Source organism: Symphalangus syndactylus, chromosome 2 (assembly GCF_028878055.3).
Source record: "Symphalangus syndactylus isolate Jambi chromosome 2, NHGRI_mSymSyn1-v2.1_pri, whole genome shotgun sequence".
Classification (NCBI taxonomy): domain Eukaryota; kingdom Metazoa; phylum Chordata; class Mammalia; order Primates; family Hylobatidae; genus Symphalangus; species Symphalangus syndactylus.
In genome coordinates this window covers 67,435,448-67,458,742 of record NC_072424.2, presented here as the reverse complement: position 1 = coordinate 67,458,742, position 23,295 = coordinate 67,435,448, and the positions used below count along the sequence as shown (strand labels likewise).

General features: G+C 41.6%; 2 protein-coding genes and 1 long non-coding RNA gene across 5 annotated transcripts in view; 2 read left to right on the top strand and 1 right to left on the bottom strand.

The window, feature by feature from the left end:
* MDN1 (midasin AAA ATPase 1) overlaps nucleotides 1–13,953 on the top strand; it is a 183,195-nt gene extending 169,242 nt beyond the window's left edge. For both annotated transcript variants that reach the window (XM_055258756.2, XM_055258764.2), the window contains exons 92-102: nucleotides 240–444; nucleotides 1,857–2,027; nucleotides 3,031–3,194; nucleotides 3,907–3,996; nucleotides 5,885–6,000; nucleotides 6,544–6,718; nucleotides 8,405–8,478; nucleotides 8,587–8,701; nucleotides 10,138–10,201; nucleotides 11,583–11,725; nucleotides 12,542–13,953. In XM_055258756.2, the coding sequence (XP_055114731.2) occupies nucleotides 240–444; nucleotides 1,857–2,027; nucleotides 3,031–3,194; nucleotides 3,907–3,996; nucleotides 5,885–6,000; nucleotides 6,544–6,718; nucleotides 8,405–8,478; nucleotides 8,587–8,701; nucleotides 10,138–10,201; nucleotides 11,583–11,725; nucleotides 12,542–12,730 (1,506 nt within the window). In that variant the 3' untranslated portion in view covers nucleotides 12,731–13,953. The remainder of the gene's footprint in view (nucleotides 1–239; nucleotides 445–1,856; nucleotides 2,028–3,030; nucleotides 3,195–3,906; nucleotides 3,997–5,884; nucleotides 6,001–6,543; nucleotides 6,719–8,404; nucleotides 8,479–8,586; nucleotides 8,702–10,137; nucleotides 10,202–11,582; nucleotides 11,726–12,541) is intronic.
* LOC134732743 (uncharacterized) overlaps nucleotides 1–18,428 on the bottom strand; it is a 38,995-nt gene extending 20,567 nt beyond the window's left edge. The window contains exon 1 of one of the 2 annotated variants that reach the window (XR_010116224.1): nucleotides 18,111–18,428. This is a non-coding gene — a long non-coding RNA (uncharacterized lncRNA). The remainder of the gene's footprint in view (nucleotides 1–18,110) is intronic. The other variant, XR_010116223.1, reaches the window with a different exon arrangement.
* Nucleotides 15,870–22,414, top strand: LYRM2 (LYR motif containing 2). The gene is made up of 3 exons (XM_055258881.2): nucleotides 15,870–18,075; nucleotides 18,856–18,996; nucleotides 19,375–22,414. Exons 1-3 carry the CDS (start codon nucleotides 18,031–18,033, stop codon nucleotides 19,453–19,455), a joined length of 267 nt encoding a protein of 88 aa, XP_055114856.1. The 5' UTR covers nucleotides 15,870–18,030; the 3' UTR covers nucleotides 19,456–22,414.
* Nucleotides 22,415–23,295: the final 881 nt, after the last annotated feature.

Below are 23,295 nucleotides of genomic sequence, written 5' to 3'. Positions count from 1 at the left end.
TATATGGATGTGTGAAAGTATGTTTCTTTGCCTTCATTTTAGATATAAAAGTATATCACAGAGATTGTTCTATATAAGTATATAGATTCCCTGTTCTTTTTAATAGCTGTGTTGAATTCCATTCTTGTATGGCTACACCTGATTTACTTATCCTGTCCCCTGTAGATGGATATTATGTTTACTTTGAGTCCTTTTGTCATGACAGACAAGGCTCTAATGAATTTCCTTGTATTTCTCAGAGTTTTAAGAGGAAACCTGGGCAGGCTGACAATGAACGTTCCATGGGTGATCACAATGAGCGTGTGCACAAGAGGCTGAGGACTGTGGATGCAGACAGCCATGCCGAGCAGGGGCCAGCTCAGCAGCCCCAGGCCCAGGTGGAGGATGCAGATGCATTTGAGCACATTAAACAAGGCAGTGACGCGTACGATGCACAGACCTATGGTATGGTCCTGGGAAAGCTGCTGCCTTTGCCCACTGAGCTCTCTCTGAGAGCTTGTGCTGTGTTTTGATACGTATTTGTGGGGTACAGTGTGAGGTTTTGATACATGTATACAATGTTTAATGATCAGGTCAAGTCAGCTGTGCCTGGCAGCTGATAGTACACATTTATATCAGGGGAGAGAGGGAAATGGCTTTGTAAACATAAGAAATGTGCAGAAATACAGTTTGTTTTTGGTACAAAGGTATCTGTAACCAAGTGAAGATGGTTAAGATTTCTTGGTTTAGTATAAACACTTTAAATATCCTTAAATATAATAATTAAAAATAACAGTTGGCTACATCCAAACCCCGATATCAGGGTTTCTTAGTACTGGACATTTCTTTCTTCTTAGTCACCTCTGGATAGGTCCCTGCGCTGACAGGAGCTATGATACTTGAAATATATGTTTTCTCCATAAGTGCAAAAAGGAGGAAAAATGTCTCAGCATGAGGTCATTGGTCAGTCTCCCCTTCTAGTTCTCTTGGTGACTTCACTGTTTCATTCCTAATATGTAAACTTATATTGAGAATAATCTACCTTTTAGTATGGTATGAAAATGATTGCTCTACATTGGATTACATTTGTCTCTCCTTGATCCCACTTAAAAAAAAAATAGAGCAGTAGCTACCATGTACTGAGCTTTTGCTTTGTGCCAAAAAACTTTTCTGAGCCTTTGCTGCATGATCATAAACTTCCTCAACGAATCCTACGAGCTAGAGCTTCTCTGTTGTATAGGTAAGTACACTGAGGTCAGGTGGTTTAAGAACTCACTCACACAAGATCACAATGTTGGGATTCCTAGTCGTCTTTCTGTGCCTTGTTTTCTATTACTTTTCATTATTTTTAATTGACCTATAATAATGATACGTATTTGTGGGGTACAGTGTGAGGTTTTGATACATGTATACAATGTTTAATGATCAGGTCAAGATAATTAGCTTATCTACCACCTCAAACATTTATCATTTCTTTGTGTTGGGAACATTCAAATCTGCTCTTCTAGTCATTTGAAAATATATAATTATTGTTAGAGTCACTCTATAGCCCAGTTAAACACCCTATTTTGTCAAATGCTCAGGAGCATTTGACTGTGTACTTTGAGTTCATACTGTAGGGCGGAAGGCAGCCAGTGTCACATGTATAGTTACACTATATCCTCATAATTTATGTAGGGGGTAGGGAACAGGCAGTTCATTATGTCAGTAGGTCAATAGGAAATCTTGGGTACAGACAAGTCTCCAAGCTGGTCAGTGGCACAACTTGCATCAGTAGCATTTTGGAAGCTAGAATGATGGAAACCATACCCACTTATTATTATTTTGTTCTGCAAAGACCTAGGATTTTTATGTGTGAGTGCGTGCTTTGTTGACAGATGTGGCCAGCAAAGAACAGCAACAGTCTGCAAAAGACTCTGGCAAAGATCAGGAAGAGGAGGAGATAGAGGACACCCTCATGGACACAGAGGAGCAAGAGGAGCTCAAAGCAGCAGACGTGGAGCAGCTGAAGCCAGAGGAAATCAAGTCGGGCACCACAGCACCCTTGGGTGAGTCCTGCTAGTGAACAAACCCTTCCCAGGCTCTCTGACTTGAAGTAGTCAGTTCTCTCTCACTATAATCTAGTCTGGTGTTCAATTCTATGTCCTAATCCATGGCTTAGATGAATAAATTGCCTATAATAATTTCACTATATTTTGTTTGGGACCAGAAAACAAAAATATGGACAGGGGTGGGTGTTGCAGGACACCATCCTTTAAGGAGTCCCCTAAAACTTGAATTTCTGGCAAAATCTCATCAGTTTTTTAAAAATATGTAGAAGAAACCAGAATAGTACACTTACTACAGCTATGATGAGAAGGTATATTATTAGAGAAATGATATTTTCAATTATATAAAAGTATATGCTATTAGCATAAAATGCAGTAAAATATTAAAAGAAATAGAATGAGAAGTTTACCTTTCATACCTAACCAAGTTCTATTACTTGGCAAAAAAAATAACTTTATCAGCAATGAATAAATGCAAATTCAAAAGAACTTGCCAAATTCAAAGGCTTTTTCTTCTGCTTAGTTCCTGTCCTCTCAGGAGTGTTAGAACTGTTAGAACGGTTGACTAACCTATGTGACAATCCAGGCTTTGCCTCTCACCTCACAAGTTGAAGCAAATTGTTCATCTTTTCTTTGCCTCAGTTTCCTCATCTGTAAAATGGAATTGTGGCTTTCAGTTTTTATTTCTGTCAAAGTTTTACATGCGTATAGTTTCAAGAACCACAGTTTTACAAGGCTTCTTAGGACAACCCAAAATTTCCCCTATTTCCCTTTCCGAGAACATCTGCCTTCAACATCAGGTGAGGAGGAGGGGAGTTTAGAGAGTAAGGGTTGGCAATGAGTGTCTCAGAGAGAAAGAACCTCTGAAATCAACATGTGGAAATGTGTTGGAGAGTGAATGAATGAAGTTTGATTAATTGTCAGGATTAACGGGCAATAGCAAAGGCTTGGTCAGTCATCAGGCTAATATTATAAGTAAAATTATGTCCTTAAATGAAAATAGGCTTTGATGAGATGGAAGTGGAGATCCAAACTGTTAAAACAGAGGAAGACCAAGACCCCAGAACAGACAAAGCCCATAAGGAGACAGAAAATGAGAAACCAGAAAGAAGCCGAGAGTCTACCATTCATACAGCTCATCCATTCCTCATGGACACGATCTTCCAGGTAGTAAAACTCACAAATTACTGCATTAATATAGTGTTAATAAATTAACAAAATAAAATTTTAAACTGGTTTTAAATCTTTGTCTTTAGAACTTTATGGAACATCTGGTTGTTGAGGGGTTTCATGTTCTTATTCAAAATTTTTAGGCATACTATTGGTATGATAGGTGTTCTTCAAGCATGTGATACTGTTCCAACAATTAATCACAGGGTCACAGTGCCCTGACCTGTCTGTGATGGTGGGTCTGGTCGTTGGCCTCTGGGACTCACATCCCACTTTTCTAACCATCCTTGTATAAGGAACCTTCAGGACAATTAGGTTTGTGATGGTTAAGTAAAAAAATCTTTGGCTTAGTGCCTGTATTTATGAAGAGCTATTTAATTTAAGTTCTTGAGCTAAGAGTTTGACTTACTTGATTAATCAGATAACATTTTCATTATTGATGACTTAAGGGTGTTTGGGTTTTGTTTTGCTACAGTGGCTTTATAAATGTTAAAAGTTTTCTTTATCCATATTGTCTCTCTAAGAGGGAAGCAGAATGCTTGTCTGGCATCTTCTCATTGTGCCACTGTATTTGCTGAATTAAGTTTTGAGTCTCAGGAGCATTTGACTATGTACTTTGAGTTCATACTGTAGGGCGGAAGACACCCAGTGATACTAAGTTGGTGATTCCAACCTGGGCCACCTCTTACCTATGGCTTTTTCTTCTTAGCCCTTTTTAAAAGATGTCAATGAGCTAAGACAGGAGCTGGAGAGACAGCTGGAAATGTGGCAGCCACGTGAACCTGGAAACCCAGAAGAAGTAAGTCACTGTTCACTGTTTTTTTTCGTAAAATATCTCGACTTTTTGTTTGTTTGTTTAACATATAGCAAACTTAATAGGTTCTTAGCAATTACCTTAGTAAAAAGGACCAGGCATGTGGAGAATATAATTACAATCCTAAAGCCTACATCTGTCCATCAGTTTCTGGCTGCTTTGCTGTTAGATCTATAGCTTAATTAAAATAGAAATTGGTGTGCTTAATTCCTTTAATTTCTGTTGCTGGCTCTGTAATGGATGTAATAGTTGTGACAGTGGTTGAAAAACTGGGCAAGAGTCTATGCTGTGCCATCCTGAGAAGAGGCCAGCTAGGTCATTGCTGGCTGACTTAACGTGGTAGTGTGGATTAACCAGCAGTTTTATTTTTAATGACTTTGCATCCTAAATTTACTGTATTATGTACACATTTCACTTTTATATCTATTGTCATAATCACTCCCACCACATATATGTATTGAGTGCTCTGCCATAGTTGGCAGAAAAATCATGGGGCTTTGTGTTGAGTGTGTTGCTGGAGGGATTTGCCCTTAGCATTTTTACTTTTTTTTATTTTTTTGAGATGGAGTCTTGCTCTCTCGCCCCAGCTGGAGTGCAGTGGCGCAATCTGGGCTCACTGCAAGTTCCGCCTCCCGGGTTCAAGTGATTCTTGTGCCTCAGCCTTCCAAGTAGCTGGGATTACAGGCACTTGCCACCACGCCCGGCTAATTTTTTTGTATTTTAGTAGAGACAGGGTTTCACCATGTTGGCCAGGCTGGACTCAAACTTCAGGTGATCCACCCGCCTTGGCCTCCCAAAGTGCTGAGATTACGGGCGTGAACCACCATGTCCTGCCCACTTTTACTTTTGAAACATGATTCTGAGAATCCACCAATAAGTAGCTGGATCTGCTGGTGCCAAAATTACCCATTCACATCTCCCTCCCCATATGAAGGGTACACGTTTTACTCTTTGGAGGTGACATAAGTAAGGCATTGATTTGGTCATGAATTACAATAATTAACTGCCTTGTTTCATTCTTTCTCACTTAGAAGTGTGGGTTATGGGTTTGGTTGAAGGAGAGACTTTTTTCTTTTTTCTTTTCTTTTTCTTAAGACAGAGTTTTGCTCTTGTTGCTCAGGCTGGAGTGGAATGGCATGATCTTGGCTCACCACAACCTCCACCTCCCGGGTTCAAGGGATTCTCCTGCCTCAGCCTCCCGAGTAGCTGGGATTACAGGCACGCAACATCACACCCAGCTAATTTTGTATTTTTAGTAGAGATGGGGTTTCTCCCTGTTAGTCAAGGTGGTCTCGAACTCCCAACCTCAGGTGATCCACCCGTCTTGGCCTCCCAAAGTGCTGGGATTATAGGTGTGAGCCACTGTGCCCGGCCGACTTTTTTCTTTCTTTCTTTTTTTTTTTTGAGATGGAATCTTGCTCTGTCATCCAGGCTAGAGTGCTGTGGTGCGATCTTGACCCACTGCAACCTCCGTCTCCTGGGTTCAAGCGATTCTCCTGCCTCAGCCTCCCGAGTAGCTGGGATTACAGGTGCCCGCCCCCATGCCCAGCTAATTTTTTGTATTTTTAGTAGAGACAGGGTTTCACCATGTCGGCCAGGCTGGTCTCGAACTCCTGGTCTCAAGTGATCCACCCGCCTCGGCCTCCCAAAGTGCTAGGATTACCAGGCATTAGCCACCACCCCTAGCTGGAAGGAGAGACATTTTTAATCAAGTAAATTACATGGTAGCTTGCTGGGAGAAGATTTAAAGTGCTTCTGTTGAGAAAGTTCATGCAGGTCATTTTCTACCACTTTGCTTAAAGCCTGCATCTTGCTAGAAGACTTGGTTGGCTCTGACATTCTGAGGGTAACTTACATTTTGTTGTTGTCACAGGAGAAGGTTGCAGCTGAGATGTGGCAGAGTTACCTGATCTTAACAGCGCCTCTTTCACAACGGTTATGTGAAGAGCTTCGTCTCATATTAGAGCCTACCCAGGCAGCCAAGCTGAAGTAAGTCTTCCCCTCTGGAAGGCCTCACAGTGCCCTGAGAAGATGGCAGCTTCATTGATTCTGTTGAACTTGGCACCTAACCATTTATAGTGCCAGATTCTAGGTTGCCGCTTCTGCCGTACAGGCACCAACCAGTATGCTGTTCCTTACCCTGTTTTCCTATTATTATCTCTGCACAAAAGTTTCTGGGTGTCTGTATTGATCACCTTGTTACATGTTGAGTTATTCACTTGCTACAGGTGTTACTCACCTAGATCTTTTCAAAGATGTCCAAAATCATTCATATTTAGTGCATTTTTTCCTAATTTTTAAAAATGTGTCTGGAAGGACCTAATTATTATTGCCACATACATGTCCAGTTTTTCTGGCTAGAGGTCAAGAAGATCCTGGCACTTAGTCCTCAACTGAAAGAAACACTTCATTGTGCCAGGTTCCTAGTTACTTGCTATTGGTTTTAAGGTATTATTGTGATTTTTGTCCTTAATAAAAATTCTCAGGAATTAAAAGTTGTTAACTAATTTTTGCCCCCGTTTGAATAAATAGAGGAGACTATCGAACTGGGAAACGACTGAACATACGGAAAGTCATTCCATACATTGCTAGTCAATTTCGGAAAGACAAGATTTGGCTTCGAAGGACCAAGCCCAGTAAACGCCAGTACCAGATTTGTTTGGCTATCGATGACTCTTCTAGTATGGTAGACAATCATACCAAGCAGGTAAGGAAGAGAAATGCAGTGGCAGTTTGATAGGAAATTAACATCAAGCCGTGTTCCACGGGCCACCAAAATGCTTTAGATACGATATGGCTAAAACATTTTGAAATACCTGTTAGGCCTATTTTGAGAATGTGATAACCATCTTTGATAAGACCTAAGATTTAAAGAGTTCAAAAGGGCAATTTTACAATTTTAGGATGTCTCAGATGTGTTAGTTTCTTACTGTTGTAGGACTTTTACATTGTTGTGTTTCTTGACCCTGCTGTTTGTTCTTAACTGTCTAGTTGCAGAGTAAGTAAATCTGATGGTGCTTATTTTGCAGAAAATGCAACAGTGTACTATTAAAAAAAAATCAAAGTTTTCAGATATTACTGCATAGTCTTAAATAGTTTATGTATCTAGGATACATTTCTTTTATATCTGAAATTATCCAGAGTTATTGTTCTATCAGTGCTAATATTAAGTTTAGGAGCCTGAATAGAATTACTTATACCACCATTACAGATGCCCAAGAGTGTTTGTTTTGGGCAGTGATGCTGTTATACAGCATGGGCTAATGAGAAACCTAAAATTTGTATGTTCTGCTGGAAAAAGTTAGTGTAGCCTCTGAACCTGGGTTCATATCCCAGCTCCATTTATTAACACATGACTTTGGGCAACTTATTTCTTAGTTATCAGTTTCACCTTCTGAAAAGTGAGGAATATGTATATTTATAAGCACACATAGAATAGTAATAACCTCATACTTGCAGAATTGTTATGAAGATTAAATGAAATAATAGATGTAGAACACTCAGTTTGCCACTTTTTTTGTCATATTGCAAATGGTAATGAAATTTTCTGATATAGTTCTACAGTCTGATCTGACTACATATATATGAATGGATTTTAAATTGGTTTTTAAAATTTGTTACCTACAAGAGGTTACTCTTTATGTAGGTCCAAAAAAAAGGAAAGAAAAATTCATGGACCATATTTCTCAAGGTCACTTTTTTTTTTTAAAGACAGGGTCTTGCTCTGTTGCTTAGGCTGGAGTGCAGTGGCATGATCATAGCTCACTATGGCCTCAACCTTCTGGGCTTAAGCAGTACAGTCCTCCCACTTCAGCCTCCTGAGTAGCTGGGACCATAGGTGTGTGTCACCACGCCCAGCTAAATTGTGTTTTTTTTTTTGTTTTTTTGTTTTTTTTTGAAGACAGGGGTACAGGGTTTCACTCTGTTGCCCAGGTGGCTCACTGTAGCCTCAACTTTTCTGGGCTCAGGTGATCCTTCTACCTCAGCCTCCGAAGTAGCTGGGACCACAGATGTGGGGTCTTGCTGTGTTGCCTGGGCTACTCTTGAATTCCTGGACTCAAGTGATCCTCCCTCCTTGGCCTCCCAAAGTTCCCAGAGTGCTGGGATTACAGGTGTGAGCTACCACACCTGGCCCTCAAGGTCACTTTTTGCTTGATGTCTACAGCAGACCATTCCTATCAGTGTAATGGATTCTAGGTTTCAACATTTGTGGTACCAGGCCATCAAAGCCTCCAGGTTTGTTGTGACTATAGTAGCCTTACTGATGTTATTCCTCTACTTGCTGAACAAAAAGATAATGTTTTCTTTGGGAATCTTGATGCAAAAAATAGTTGAGAGGCTCTGGTTTAGAGGATATTCTGATTCCTAAAATCACTAACTTTCTAATTCACAGCTTGCATTTGAATCTTTGGCTGTGATTGGAAATGCTCTAACCCTCCTGGAAGTGGGTCAGATTGCAGTGTGTAGGTAAGGTTGCTTTGTAATTCCTTATGAAAACTTTTCACAACCTGTTTAATTATTTTGATTACACAGCCAAAAAATAACTTCTGTTGTATTTGGTTTTCCTCCCCCAAGTTTTGGAGAATCTGTAAAACTGTTACACCCATTTCATGAGCAGTTCGGTGATTACTCTGGTTCCCAGATTCTACGTCTCTGCAAATTCCAACAAAAGAAAACCAAGATTGCTCAGGTAAGAGGATGAAATAAAATGTCTTCTGCACGGTTATTTTAAATTGGTATAGGTAGGAGGGAGAACATTTTTATTTTTGAGACAGGGCCTCATTCTGTCACCCAGGCTAGAGTACAATGGCGCCATTATAGCTCACTATAGCTTCGAACTCCCGGGCTCAAGTAGTCCTCCTGCCTCAGCCTCCCTAGTAGCTAGGACTACAGGCACATGCTACCATGTCTGGCTAATTTTTATTTTTTGTAGGGACAGGGTCTCACTTTGTTGCCCAGGCTGGTCTAAAATTCCTGGGTTCAAGTGATCCTCCCTTCTTGGCCTCCCGAAGTGTCGGGATTACCACCATGCTGGGCTGAGAACCCCCCTCCACTGCATACAGTATTAGGACAGGGATAGTCCTAAACCTCAACTTGTGTACCACTGGAATAGAAGCTTCCTTGGCATCCATTATAAAACAAGGTGTGACTTCTTTTTCTCAGTTCCTCAAAGATCACTTGACTTTGCATCATTGGTTTTCTAGCTCCCTACTTTTTTTTCTGAGTAGTTTGGAACATTCTGCAAAAACAAACCCATCTCCCATACCCTTATCAGCTGGGCCAAGACCTATTTTTCTCCCTCATTAAGCTTAGAGAAGAAATGATATGAAATAAAGCCAGTGACTTACTCAGGAGAACAAAAGTTCAAAACAGAGCATGGGGTCATATTTCTCCTGGGTCCTGCTCTGATTCAATTTGCTTTTTCTAGGCTGCCCTGGACATTTTGTATTTTCTTGCCTTCTCTTTTGCTCAGTTGTTTTCTGTTCTTGAAAGAAGACAGCTGTTTGGTTTATTTGAGGGAGTTACTGATTTCTTATGCCCCAGGGAAGCACGTCTTTTCCTTTGGGATATCTTCCAGAACTCTAGTGGGTTATATGTTAGAGAAACGTCTCACCTGTGCTTGAGAATGCCTGTATCATCGAGGCATGGTGGCTCACACTTGTGATCCCAGCACTTTGGGAGGTTGAGGTGCGAGGACCGCCTGAGGCCAGGGGTTCAAAACCAGCCTTGTCAACATAGTGAGACCTCATTTCCACAAAAGACAAAAATAATTATCCACGTGTGGTGGCACATACCCGTAGTGCTAGCTACTTGCTGGCAGGCTGAGGCAGAGCCCAGGAATTGAGGCTGCAGTGAGATAAGATCGTGCCACTACACTCCAGCCTGGGTGACACAGTGAGATCCTCTCTCAAAAAATAATTAAAAAAAAAAAAAACCAGAATGTCTGTATCCAAGGATCCTCCTTTTTAAACTACATATGGCCAGAAGGGACAGTTAGTTGATGGTCTACAAACCTGAGGTGGTTATCTGATAATCACTTCAGTGTCAGAAATATTATCAGTCTCTTTGACAATGAGAAGAGCATTTACATAGTTTTCTAATTGTCTATTTCTGGCTCCGATTTAGTTTCTAGAGTCTGTTGCCAACATGTTTGCAGCCGCTCAGCAGCTCTCACAGAACATCAGTCCAGGTGAGCTGCGTGCCTTCCTCTTCATTAACAAAATGCTTTCTTGTACTCTATATTCCCAAGCTGCTTGCTTCAGCTCAGTGCTGCCGTCACTGTGTTTTAACAGGTGTGCTTCACAGGAAAAGACATAAATTGATGGAGCTCATTTTTACTTATTTATTCATTCATTCAGAAATTTTTGTTGAACCTGTACTCATGAGGCTTATAATCAATGGGGGATCTAGACACTAACTAGTATATACTTATTTGATAAGAGTTCAGATTTGTAAGAGAAAGGAGCAAGGTATGTGTGGAATTAAATATAAAGGCTACAATTGACCCTTGAATACCACAGGTTTGTCTGTACTGATCAGGTCTACTTACACATGGAGTTTTTCCAACCAAAAGTGGATTGAAAATTCAGCATTTGAGGGATGCAAAACCCGAGTATATGGAGGGCCAACTTTTCATGTATGCGGGTTCTCCAGGGCCATCTCTGGACTTGAATATGTGTGTATTCTGGTATACTGGGGGTGAAGGGGGTATGTGTCCTGAAACCAGTCCCCTTCGAGTACTGTATTCTCTAATATTTTAATAACAGAGGAAAGTAGAGAAGGACATAATTTAAAAACCAGCTAATCCAACCACATTTACTTTGGAGGCTTGAAACATGCCAGTTATTTAGTTCTTTCCAAAAATCTCTGTGTTCTCAGTTTATCATGCAGAAGCTTTAGATTTTGATGGAAGCAAGTTATTCACACCTGTCAACATTTGCTAAAACAGCCCACCCTCAACTCATGTACTATATAATCTTTAGCTGGAAACACTATGTAGCAAAAATTTTAAAACATTTTATTCAGTGTTTAGTGGTTCTTTTTTGTTTTTGTTTAAACAAGTCAAATTTCAAGGGCAAAAAAATATAGAAATTAGATACAAGGAATTAACAGAAATCTAAAGATGACTATATGTGACGACTGAAATTTGGAAGACACAGTTCCAGATTTCTGATTTGGCCACTTGCTTCTAATGCCCTACTCAGTACTATCATTTTTAAAGTTTATAGCCATAAACTAGTGTTTTAATTCTCATGTACAGTATGTTGCTCTACAATTTGAAGTTGAGCAGAACTTAACATTTCCTGAAGCACTATTGAGAAATTCTGCTATACTGACAGAAGCTTACTTAGTATCCCTTATTATGCCTTGTCTCTGACTCAAGCATTCTAAGGGATAGATCTCATCAGAGGTCCCTTAGGTCTGTGCCCAGAATTCATCAGCTTTAGAGGTCTGTTTAGCTTTAATAGTACAGAGAAAGCCTACACTAATTTGTCCTACTTTGGGTAGTTGTGAGTTATTAAAAATGGCTGTTCATTTTATTCTCTTGCTTCCTTTTATATGGTCTACAGAAACTGCACAACTCCTCCTGGTAGTCTCTGATGGGCGAGGCCTTTTCCTTGAGGGCAAAGAAAGAGTCCTGGCAGCAGTTCAGGCTGCCCGGAATGCAAATATCTTTGTCATCTTTGTTGTATTGGACAATCCCAGTTCACGGGTGAGTGACTACTAAAAGCCACCTTTTGTGGAGATAAAGTGGGGATTCCCTTCAACCTGTTCAATCTGAAATATGGCCTGGATCACTCAGTCATACTGAGAACTCCCAGCATTCATAGTATTCTGTCAAGTACCATTGTAGGCACTTGTAAGTATTTTCTCCATTAATCTTTGCAATAAGCCAGTGAGGTAGGGATCATTATTCCCGCTTTACACTGAAGGAAATGAAACACATAGAGGTTACAGGTAATGAGTGGGAGAGCCAAGATTCAGAATGACCATCCTCTGTGGGTCATCATTTCCCTCTATGCAAAGTCAGTGCAGGTATTGCAGCCTTGATAATGGGTACCGACCACTTTGAAATGGAAATTAGGTGTTGCCACACTTTATGTCTCAGTAGCTCCTCACAGCAGGAAGCATCAATCATCTTAGTGAAATATGCCTACAGGGCAGTTCTGTTCCAGGGAAGCATTGTCTCTGTGGGTCACATTAAGGCCTTGATAGGAAGGTAAAGATTTAGTGTGAATGATTCCAAGTGGGTGATGGGGAGACACCACTGTAGGGAAAGTAGATTTTCCTATCCCTTTTCCTTTTTTTCAGTGTCCATCCTCCTGGAAGGGGCACTCAGAAAGGCATCTACCTCCTTCTTAGTAGAGTTCTGAAAATTCTCTTTTACTTAGTAATAAAAGGTAGGTTCATATGCAGGAATAAGACACAGGAGATGTAAAAGTTGTTAGCAAAAGAGATCACAGAAGAGCTAGCTAAGGATGCTGGTTTAATCGCTGCCTCCCCATTTCAAAATGTCTTTTGTTGACAGGATTCTATCTTGGACATTAAAGTACCGATATTTAAAGGACCTGGAGAGATGCCTGAAATCCGATCCTACATGGAAGAGTTCCCATTCCCATACTATGTCATTCTTCGAGATGTAAACGCACTTCCTGAGACACTCAGCGATGCCCTCAGACAGTGGTTTGAGTTGGTGACAGCCTCTGACCACCCATAGAACAGAAAGAGGAGTCCAAAGTGAGACTTAACCGTGGTCAGAAGGTCACATTGCTTACCCAGGTGCTCCCTTTTGGACAACTACAAAAAATTTTATTGTAATATTTTTATTTTACAACGTGACCTTACAGCCTACAGAATGCTCTCTGGCTTCCGGCTTTTGCCTGGGCTGAGGTTTTTATACCAAACCTGGAAGCAGCAGCAGGTGCCTGAACTCGTAACTAAAGAAGAGTTATCCTTCTTCCTTCCCTCGGAAGCCCTGGCGTGGGAGGAGGTCATACCCCACCGTTGGAGCCCAGCTACCTGTTTTCTTTTGCAGGGGATCTGGGCACCTGTGCCTTGAGGCGATGCTGCCAGGAGCATGGGACTCTGATAGTCCTTTGTATAAAGGACTAAAGGGAACTGCCCTTTTGATCCTGCTTTAAGCTCTGCCTTGCCAAGCCCACAGTATGTACCCAAAAGCTGTCAAGTGGCCAAGACAGCTCCAGTTTCTGGAGAGTATGAGGGTGTGTTTTCTTATTGTGAAAGGAACTACCTTCTCTTAGATGGTAGGAAGAATGTGGTGTGTGTGTGTTCTCATAAAGCAACCGGACATTATAGGCGCCCAGGTCATCTATAAAAACGATCCTTGGGCTGTGGAAAAACGAAGTGGCTTTTCAGTATCCTCTTTCACACGTGCTGCTTCGGGAGACTATGCAATGATGGGAAGGTGATTGCCCCTTTATTTCATTCAGTGCCATGGTCCCTGTTGTTGTAGTAATTTATTTGTTTAGTTCATTTTTTTTTTCTTAACAGTTAAGGGGAAGAGTCATTCCTCACACTGCTTTCAAGCTGGACTGAGCCAGTCTCATTCTGGGAAAGAAACGCTGTGTCCAGAGCTCAGCAGCTCCATCTATTTTTTTCCAGTCAAAAGAAACTGATTTTTAGGCAGTTTTTACTTGGCCAGAAAGCAGTGCTTGAATACTTGAAACTGTGTGCCCTGTTCTACTTAATGTTCTGTCAGAATGTTCTTTTGTAGGCAATATGTCATGATGTAATCTATCTCCTTGTCTGTTTCCAAGTTACACTGTGAAGTCTGCCACCCTTTTGAGGTGGTCATCAAAGACACAGATTCCTTGTTTAACCAAGTGTCCCAAAGCATGTACCTGAAGTTATATCATTTTTTATTCTAAAAAGCTATGCAGCTTATATTCTGAAAACTATTAAAACATATACCACTGTTAATGTAATTTGTGACTATTCTTAATGGAAGATGACAGGATTGTAAAAGGTACGCTAGGGGACTGATCTTCTCTGCTGGATCAGTCAGCTGTTTGTTACTAGTTGATGCTGTGCTAACATGACCCTCCAACTTCAATGTTGCTCTTACTACAAAGGTTATCATTTGCATATATGTCCATAGTAGGCTGAGCTATAATATGCTGGCTTTGCAGCAGAATGAAAAGGATGAGTTGGTGTAGCCTCATAAGGAGGCTTATAAAAATTATCCTCCATAAATGATGTTGCATCCACTCACATTTCATTGCCTAAAGCCCTCTATGGGACAGGGCGTTTAATCTTCCAGTAGGGTTGAGTCTGGGAGGGAAAGACACCAATATTATGGCAATGCTGCAGTCTCTTACATCTGCCTTTGGAAGCTCCATCTTAGACCTCCCAAACTGGTGTGCCCAGAGTGATTCCCTTGGCCCTGGGTTAGCTCCTGAGATCATGGACGGTAGGAATTCCAGGAGGCAGGAACCCAAGAGTGCCATTTTCAACTTGTGCTGCCAACAGGGCTGGCAGGAGTAGTGATAAATTAATCTGCCATGTTGATTGATAGTTGACATTTGTGCCATCCTGCCCATCCCCCCTACCCCCCAGGCCTTGGCCAGATAGGTAAGTTCTGATATTTAAGGAATGGACAGCAGAACACAAAAGTCCTCCATGCTGTCTTAAAATTCTCACTTTGGAGCTGGTTGCAGTGGCTCACGCCTATAATCCCAGCACTTTGGGAGGCCAAGGTGGATGGATCACTTGAGGTTAGGAGTTTGAGACCAGGCTGACCCATATGGTGAAACCCCATCTCTACTAAAAATACAAAAAATTAGCTGCATGTGGTGACACGCACCTGTAATCCCAAGCTACTTGGGAGGCTGAGGCAGAAGAACTGCTTGAACCAGGAGGTGGAGGTTGCAGTGAACCGAGATTGTGCCACTGCACTCCAGCCTGGGTGACAGAGCAAGACTCTATCTCAACAACAACAACAACAATAAAATCTCACTTTGGATAACTTCTTCACCACTCGCGTGGCCTCCAACATCACTGAAGCAAAAGGACTGTAAAATTCTCCATCCAGGGGTCCAGGAAATCTACTCTTTGGTATTCTTAATTATATTCAGACATCTGCTGGAACTGTACTTAGGCAACAGACTCTTTCAAATACAACACATTCAAAACGTCACTCTGTTCTAATTCCCCTATCCCAAACCCATTCCTTCAGCATTCCCCATCTGGGATGACCACTCCAACAGCCACCCTGTTTACAAACTTGGGACTTAACCTGTACATCTGCTTTACTTCCTTCTCATCTCTATCCATACCCCAATCAAATTAATCATCTTGTCCAGTCAGGCTTCTGGACATCCTATCCCATCCCTCCCCCTCCCCTACTCCCCTGTGACTGAGCTCTTTTAATCTCTAGCAGGGACTACTTCAATGGTATCCTGACCAGTAACTTCTCTTTGCTTGCTTCACTTCATCCTATTCACAACATCCAAGATCTTTCTAAAAGTTCTGTAGCTGAAAATCCCTTCAAGGCTCTTCCTTGTGAAGAGGGTAATAATATTCAAGCTTCTTCATGTGACCTGTGAGGCTCTTGCTTGACTCTCCTGTCCCTCCTCTCCCAGCATCCCTGCCAGTGTTTCCATGTGTTGTCTGGAATCCTTTTAGTGATTCTGCCTTTCTGACAAATATCTAGCTCAGACAAGCCCTCCGGAAGAATAATTTCCCGCAGTATGAACTGCAGCATTCTTTGTTGGCACTATATTGAACTTACTTAGAGGTTTTCCTACCCAAAGCATGAGTCTTTGAGCAAGGAGCATATGTGACTCACAACAGCATTACCAGTGTCTAGCAGGAGTGAGCATTTTTTTTTTTTTTTGAAATAGAGCTTTGCTCTTGTTGCCCAGGCTGGAGTGCAGTGGCACAATCTCGGTTCACTGCAACCTCCGTCTCCCAGGTTCAAGCGATTCTCCTGCCTCAGCCTCCCAAGTAGCTGGGACCAGAGGCGTGCGCCACCAGTCCCGGCTAATTTTTTGTGTTTTAGTAGAGACGAGGTTTCACCATGTTGGCCAGGCTGGTCTCGAACTCCTGACCTCAGGTGATCCACCCGCCTCGGTATACCAAAGTGTTGGGATTATAGGCGTGAGCCACTGCGCCTGGCCTGAGTGTTTCTTGATGGGAAGAAGAAATAATGTAAAAATGTCTTTTCTCACATATTAATGTATAGATTCAACACTATTTCAAAATTCCAACCAAGATCACAAGATGATTTGGAGGGAAATGATACAAAACATTTCTAAAGATTATAGAGAACAGTACTAATGGATTTTTTTTTACAAGAAACTAGAGTCCTGCCAGATAATAAAAACATATAAAGCAAAAAGTAAAAACTTAACCCTAAATGAAACAATTCTGGACAGATTACTCAGACCCTAAAAGAATTTATCATACAGTCAAAAAGGCATCCATCATAAAGCCCCAAAAAAGGAATGAGTTATGTAATCAATGGTATTGATACAGCTCTAGAAAAGAACTTAGATCCACGTGATGCTGTAAACCAAAGTAAATTCTAGATGGAGTAAATATTTTAAAAATTAAAGTTTAAAAAAATGAATTAGAAAGGTCTGAATGGGAAATGAAAAGCCTCAAAAGGCACAAAAATACATGATTGTATAAAGTTTCTGTATGTATAAAGAAATGACAAAAACAAAATATAGAGCCCATATAAAAGTCCTCATCATAAATGGACCCAAGTCATGAACAATTCACAAAATCAGTATAACTAAAAATGGCGAGGGGTATTTAACTTCACTCCTTTTAAAAAGTTAGCAATGAACTATTACAGCTAATGTATTAGACAAAATTTGACATACATTATTGATAATATGATCATGCAGTTAGCATCATTCATACAATGCCTGGTAAAGTTCAAAAGAGCTAATGATTAGAGTTCTTACACGTGCCAGGACCTGTTCTCAGTACCTTAGAGATACACAACTGAGGTAGATGCTATATTTCACTTTACAGGGGAAGTAATTAGGCCAGGAGAGGGGAAATAGCCAGAACACAGCTAGGAATAGGGAGCCACAAGATGCCAACAGGCGAGGCAAGAAAGTCCCCAGTAAACTAGTAATTGAACATTTTTGGTTCTATTTTAATTCGATACAACACTACTTGGAAAATTAATATGGCAAAGATTCGCTAACTCCACTTCTAGTGATTTAACCTAAAGGCGTGTGTACTGTGGGAAAGATAAAACAGCTATGAGGAAATAAAAGCAAAAGCCTGAGGCTTAGGGATGTTAGGCTCCTCGTTATTAGTGATGAAAAGTGCTTAAGACTGCAGTGGGTTAGCCATTCAAAGCTTTGTTTCAAATGATCATGAAGGCCACCGCTCCCGGAAAACCTTTGCGCTACAAAGAACGGGACAAAAAAAGAGAAAGAAAAAAAAAACACAAATTGAAAAAGAAATTAACACTTTCAATTTTAGTATTTTCAACGATACAGATTTTTAAAGGCTCGAAAGCATTCAAATAAGTTTTCACGTCTTTCCCCCCAAAAAACCTTAACTTTTTTTTCGAGACAGGGTCACGCTCTGTCGCCCCGGATGGAGTGCAGTGGTGCGATCTCGGCTCACTGCAGCCTTCACTTCTCGGGTTCAAGCGATTCTCCTGCCTCAGCATCCCGAGGAGCTGGGATCCCAGGCACCTTACAGGCCTCCCAGAGTGCTTGGGACTGCAGGTGACAGCCACCGCGCCCGGCCTCCTTCACTTTCATTTGAACTCTCTTTACCAAGAACTGTGTTATGTGCCCTGCCTTTCTTCTTTCGTTATCACTACGACCCTATGGTGCACTGCTATCCTATTTTACCAACGAGAAAACTTCGGCCAGCGCAGCACCTACGGCTCAGTCCCGAAGCCTCGCGCTCTCAGTCAGAAAGCAACCCGCGGGCCGTCCCCTAGGAAACCAGGCTCGCCACACCCCTTGGTCGGACCCCACTTCCGCTCCTGCGCGCTGAGGCTCCGGCGGACCTCTGGTGGACATGGCTGCTTCCCGCTTACCCCCAGCGACGCTAACGTTAAAGCAGGTACCCGCGGTTCTCTGCCTTCCAGAGTAGCTTACCTGGGTCTGAGCTTCTGGATTCTCCATCTGTCCGTCCCCCCAACGGGGCGGGTTTCGGGGTCCTGACGCGGCGTGCGCGCCGAGATTGGCCCGATGCCTGAGGGGCGGTGCTTCGCTCCGCGGTGCCTGACGGGAGGCACGGGCTGCTTCCTGGGTTTGGTGCGATCGCGTGAGACGCGTCAGGCGCTTGATTTCCCTGAGTCCGGGTGCCTCAGCTGCCCACGGTAAAAGTCTATTGCACTGAGCTGTGGCAAACAGCAAATGAGATTACCAAAGATTCGAACAACTGTTAATTTAGAAAAAGTGCTGTCGTTGTAATAGCAACTTCTAGGAGACCGGCAGCCCTTTTCAGCCCGGTAGTCAGCTCCTGATTTTTTAATGGTTCTTAGGTTTGACAGAGCAGTAAGCAAAAAGATCAGATGAACCTCGTGATGCTTTCTTTAAAACATCTTTTTGAGACAGGGCCTCACTCTCGCCCAGGCTGAGTGCAGTAGCGCAATGAGGGCTTACCTCAGCTTAGACCTCCTGGGCTCAAGTGATCCTCCCATCTTGGCCTTCCAAAGTGCTGGGATTACGGGCCTGAGCCACTGCACCTGGCCAAAAAAAAAAAAAAAAAAAGTTTTTCTTTGCCTTTTTCAAAATTGACCAACGAGAAGTACTCTGGTTACAGCTTGGTTTGCTGAAGTAGAACTTTCCAGGCTGGCGATTGTGCAGTAGTAATTGCTATTACTCCTCCCTTTTACAGTTCGTAAGAAGGCAACAAGTTCTTCTCCTCTACAGAAGGATTTTGCAAACAATTCGGCAAGTTCCAAATGATTCTGATCGCAAATACCTGAAGGATTGGGCAAGAGAAGAATTCAAAAGAAACAAAAGTGCCACCGAAGAGGTGAGAACAAAATCATGGTGAGGACAGATCCTAACCCTTTTTATTGATCAGTGAATTTTTTTTTTTAAGTTTAGCAGACATCTTGGAATAGAGTGCCACTGAGCTGGTATATCTTGATCATTGCTTGTAATGTTACCAAATTTAAATGATTATTTAAAAATTTAATATTGCTGTATCTACACTCTTCAGCATCATCACTTGACTTTTATGTTGTACATTTTATATGTATGTATGTATGTATGTGGAAATCTTTTGGCTTTTCTAAAAGGCAGCAGTTCCAATACCTAGTATTGGTTCTTGATTTTAACAGATAAAATGGTATAGCTATACCTTGTTTAACCAGGTAAAACAATAACCAGATTTCACTTTATTCTACAGGATACAATCCGGATGATGATAACTCAAGGCAATATGCAGCTCAAGGAGTTAGAAAAAACACTTGCTTTAGCAAAATCTTAACTATAGCATTACTCTGAAGGATTTTCAAAGTCTCCATGTGTTTTGTTGCATTTAGGATTAACAATGGACAACACAAAACCCAGTCTTACTATTTATATGTACAGTATTTGGTGATAGAGAGCAAAGGAAAACACATCAAAACAGTTGCCTTAACACTGAAAAACATACCCTGCATTTTGAAAATGTTTACAGATGTCTCAGCAGTTTTTAAAAGAAGAAAAAAACCACTAACAAATGGCCAATAGATGCTGGACAGAATCATTAGGGAAGTGTAAATCAAAACTACTATGAGGCTGGGCGCAGTGGCTCACATTTGTAATCCCAGTACTTTAGGAGGCTGAGGTAGGTGGATCACTTGAGGTCAGGAGTTCAAGACCAGCCTGGCCAACATGGTGAAACCTCATCTCTACTAAAAATACAAAAATTAGCTTGGCACGGTGGTACATGCCTGTAGTCCCAGCTACTTGAGAGGCTGAGGCAGGAGAATCACTTGAACCCAGGAAGTGGAGGTTGCAGTGAGCTGAGATTGTGCCACTGCACTTCAGCCTGGGTGACAGTGAGACTGTCTCTAAAAAAAAAAAAAAAAACCTGAGATTCACATTCACTAGAATGGCTGTAATTAAAAAGAGAAATAATATTAAGTGTTGGTGAAGATGTACAGAAATTAGAGAACCCTCATACATTGCTGGTGGGAATGTAAAATGGTGTAGCCACTTCAGAAAACAGACTGTGAGTTCCTCAAAAGATGAAACAGCTGCTGTATGAGTTAGCAATTCTACCCCATGCCCATAGCCATTATTTGGCACTAAAAAGAAACGAAGGACTTATATATGCTAAACATGGATAAACCTTGAAAATGTTAAGTGAAAGAAGCCAGTCACAAGAGATCACATGATGATTCCATTCATACAAAATGTCCAGAATAGGCAGAAAGATTAGTGGTTGCCTAGGCTGGCTGTAGATGGAATGGAGTAACTGCTACTGGGTGTAGGGTTCCTTTTCAGGGTGATGAAAATATCCTACAGTTAGCTTGTGGTGTAGGCTGCACAACTCTGAATATATTCAAATCCACTGAACTGTACATTTTAAATGTAAGGTATGAATTATATCTCTATAATAAAGCTGTTATTAAAAAACTCTTGAGGTGTAGGACTGAAAGTATACTGACACCAGGAGATACCCTGGAACTTTCTCGAAAAATCCTGCATTATCCCTGAGGGTTGTTCAGGTACCTTCTTCACGTGTGTCATAGTTTGATAGAGGACTCATCAAAAAGATCACCACTGGGAATCTAGATCTTTGCTGAAAAGGGAAGAGAAAGAGAAGCTTAATGAGCTCATTGAAGCACTTACCAGAAAGAAGAGGGAAGACTTCTGGGTGAAACCTCTGTGAGTACCTTAACATTCACATGGAAGTAGTAAAAATAAGATTCTGGGTGCAGTTCTCCTCCAATGACAGGAAAAAAACAAAGAATTTGAAGAATACGTTAGAGACAAATACGTTACAACCAAAGTTGACTTCAGGGCACTTTTGAAGGAGATCAAATTTATAACAAATAATTTAATGAAAGTGAAAGCTTGTGGAAGATGTTGGAATCATCCATCCTGAAAATTGAAGTCTTCTGTTCATCAACAGAACAGCTAAGAAGCTAATCTAAGAATGACCAGCACCTGAAAGATGTAGACAACATTTTGCAGAATGATAAATAGTATCCAGTACTGGACTGTGCCTGAGAGGCATCAACTGTACGTGGATGTTGATGACCTGGACTGTCAGGGTCCACCTCTACCTCCCAGAGCCTCAGAGCCCACAAGACAAAATAATTCTGAATACTGTTCCATGGGGGTAATCTACTAATTCAAAATGCCTGCCTGTGCCAATTTTCACGTTTTTATGTAGATAAGTATTAGTTAACCTGTTGCAAAATGATCTGACAAATAGAAGCATTTGTGACGTTTCTGAACAGAGAACACTTTGGAAATATTTTTTGTGTGACATGATTGATAAATACATGCTCTCTAGTAAATCTAAAATCTTGAAACTCAAAATCATCCTTTTATGGGTGTAGAAGTCAGTGATTTAATGATGCTCTTCATAACAGTGGTGTACATGGAAAGGTTTTCATTAAAGAGCATATGTAGTTTGCATTTGCAAGATTCAACTAGCACAGACTCCAAGAAAACCTCAGTGTTTTTGTTTTTTAAAGCAGGTAAGGCCGGGCACTGTGGCTTATGCAAGTAATCCACACACTTTGGGAGGCTGAGGTGGAAGGATTGCTTGAGCCCAGGTGTTTGAGAACAGCCTGGGCAACATAGTGGGACCCTGCCTCTACAAAACATTAAAAAATTAGCTGGGCAAGTTGGCATGTGCCTGTAATTCCAGCTACTCAGGAGGCGGAGGTGGGAGGATTGCATTTAGCTTAGGAGGTTGAGGCTGCAGTGAGTCATGAACATGTCACTGCACTTCAGCCTGGAAACAGAGCAAGACCCTCCCTTCCCCCCTAGCCCCACCCCCCAGAAAAAAGTAAAACTCTGAAAATTGAATCTGTCAGAGGTGAAAATTACTGTAATGAACATGCTTGTACATGTCTAAAGAACAATTTCTTCGCTTATATGTTTTGCTTATACTCTCTGAATTATAGGCCAATCTTGGTGATTAACCTAAGGGATTTATTTAGCAGTTTCTTCTAAGGTGTGGAGCCACAGTCATTATGAAGTTGGTCTGAATCAAACTGCCAGTGATTTTTATAGAGGAATGAAAAAAAGAAAACTGCTGGTGAAACACACTTTATCATGAAGCAGTCTTTGTCAGTACTCTGGATTAGACAAATTACTTTTTGGATGTTTCCTGAAAACTACTTCTGTTTAAATGTTAAACTTTTGTTCCTAAAGTTTAAGATGTTTGAATGTCAGTTTATATATTTGAACTACAATAAATTGATCCTTTTATAGTAAAAAAATTCAAGTGCAGAGCTTTGTAGCATAAGAAGTGGCTGGCCGGGCGCGGTGGCTCACGCTTGTAATCCCAGCACTTTGGGAGGCCGAGGCGGGTGGATCACGAGGTCAGGAGATCGAGACCACAGTGAAACCCCGTCTCTACTAAAAATACAAAAAAAATTAGCCGGGCGTGGTGGCGGGCGCCTGTAGTCCCAGCTACTCGGAGAGGCTGAGGCAGGAGAATGGCGTGAACCCGGGAGGCGGAGCTTGCAGTGAGCCGAGATCGGGCCACTGCACTCCAGCCTGGGTGATAGAGCAAGACTCCGTCTCAAAAAAAAAAAAAAAAAAAAAGTGGCTAAAGCTATTTATTATATAAATGTTAATTGCCCTTATGTCATTCTCCCCTTTTAAAATGTGCCATCAGGGCCTGGTATGGTGGCTCATGCCTGTAATCCCAGCACTTTGGGAGGCTGAGGTGGGTGGATCACTTGAGGTCAGGAGTTCGAGACTAGCTAGGCCACTAGCTAGCCTAACCTGGTGGCACGTGCCTGTAATTCCAGCTACTCAGGAGAGCTACCTCATCTTGAACCCAGGAGGCAGAGGTTGCAGTGAGCCGAGATCACACCACTGCACTACAGCCTGGGCGACAGAGTGAGACTCTTGTCTCAAAATAAAAAAAATTTAAAAAAAGTAAAAATGTGCCATCAAGTTAAAAGTTTTAAATTCATGGTACAAGCATTGCCATAGATGTGCCTGCAAGAAACACACAGATGACTTTTTTTTTTTTTGAGACAGGGTCTCTGTTGCACAAGCTGGAGTGTGGTGGCGCGAACATGGCTCACTGCAACCTTGAGCTCCTGGGCTCAACAGATCCACCTGCTTCAGACTTTCATTTAGCTGGGAC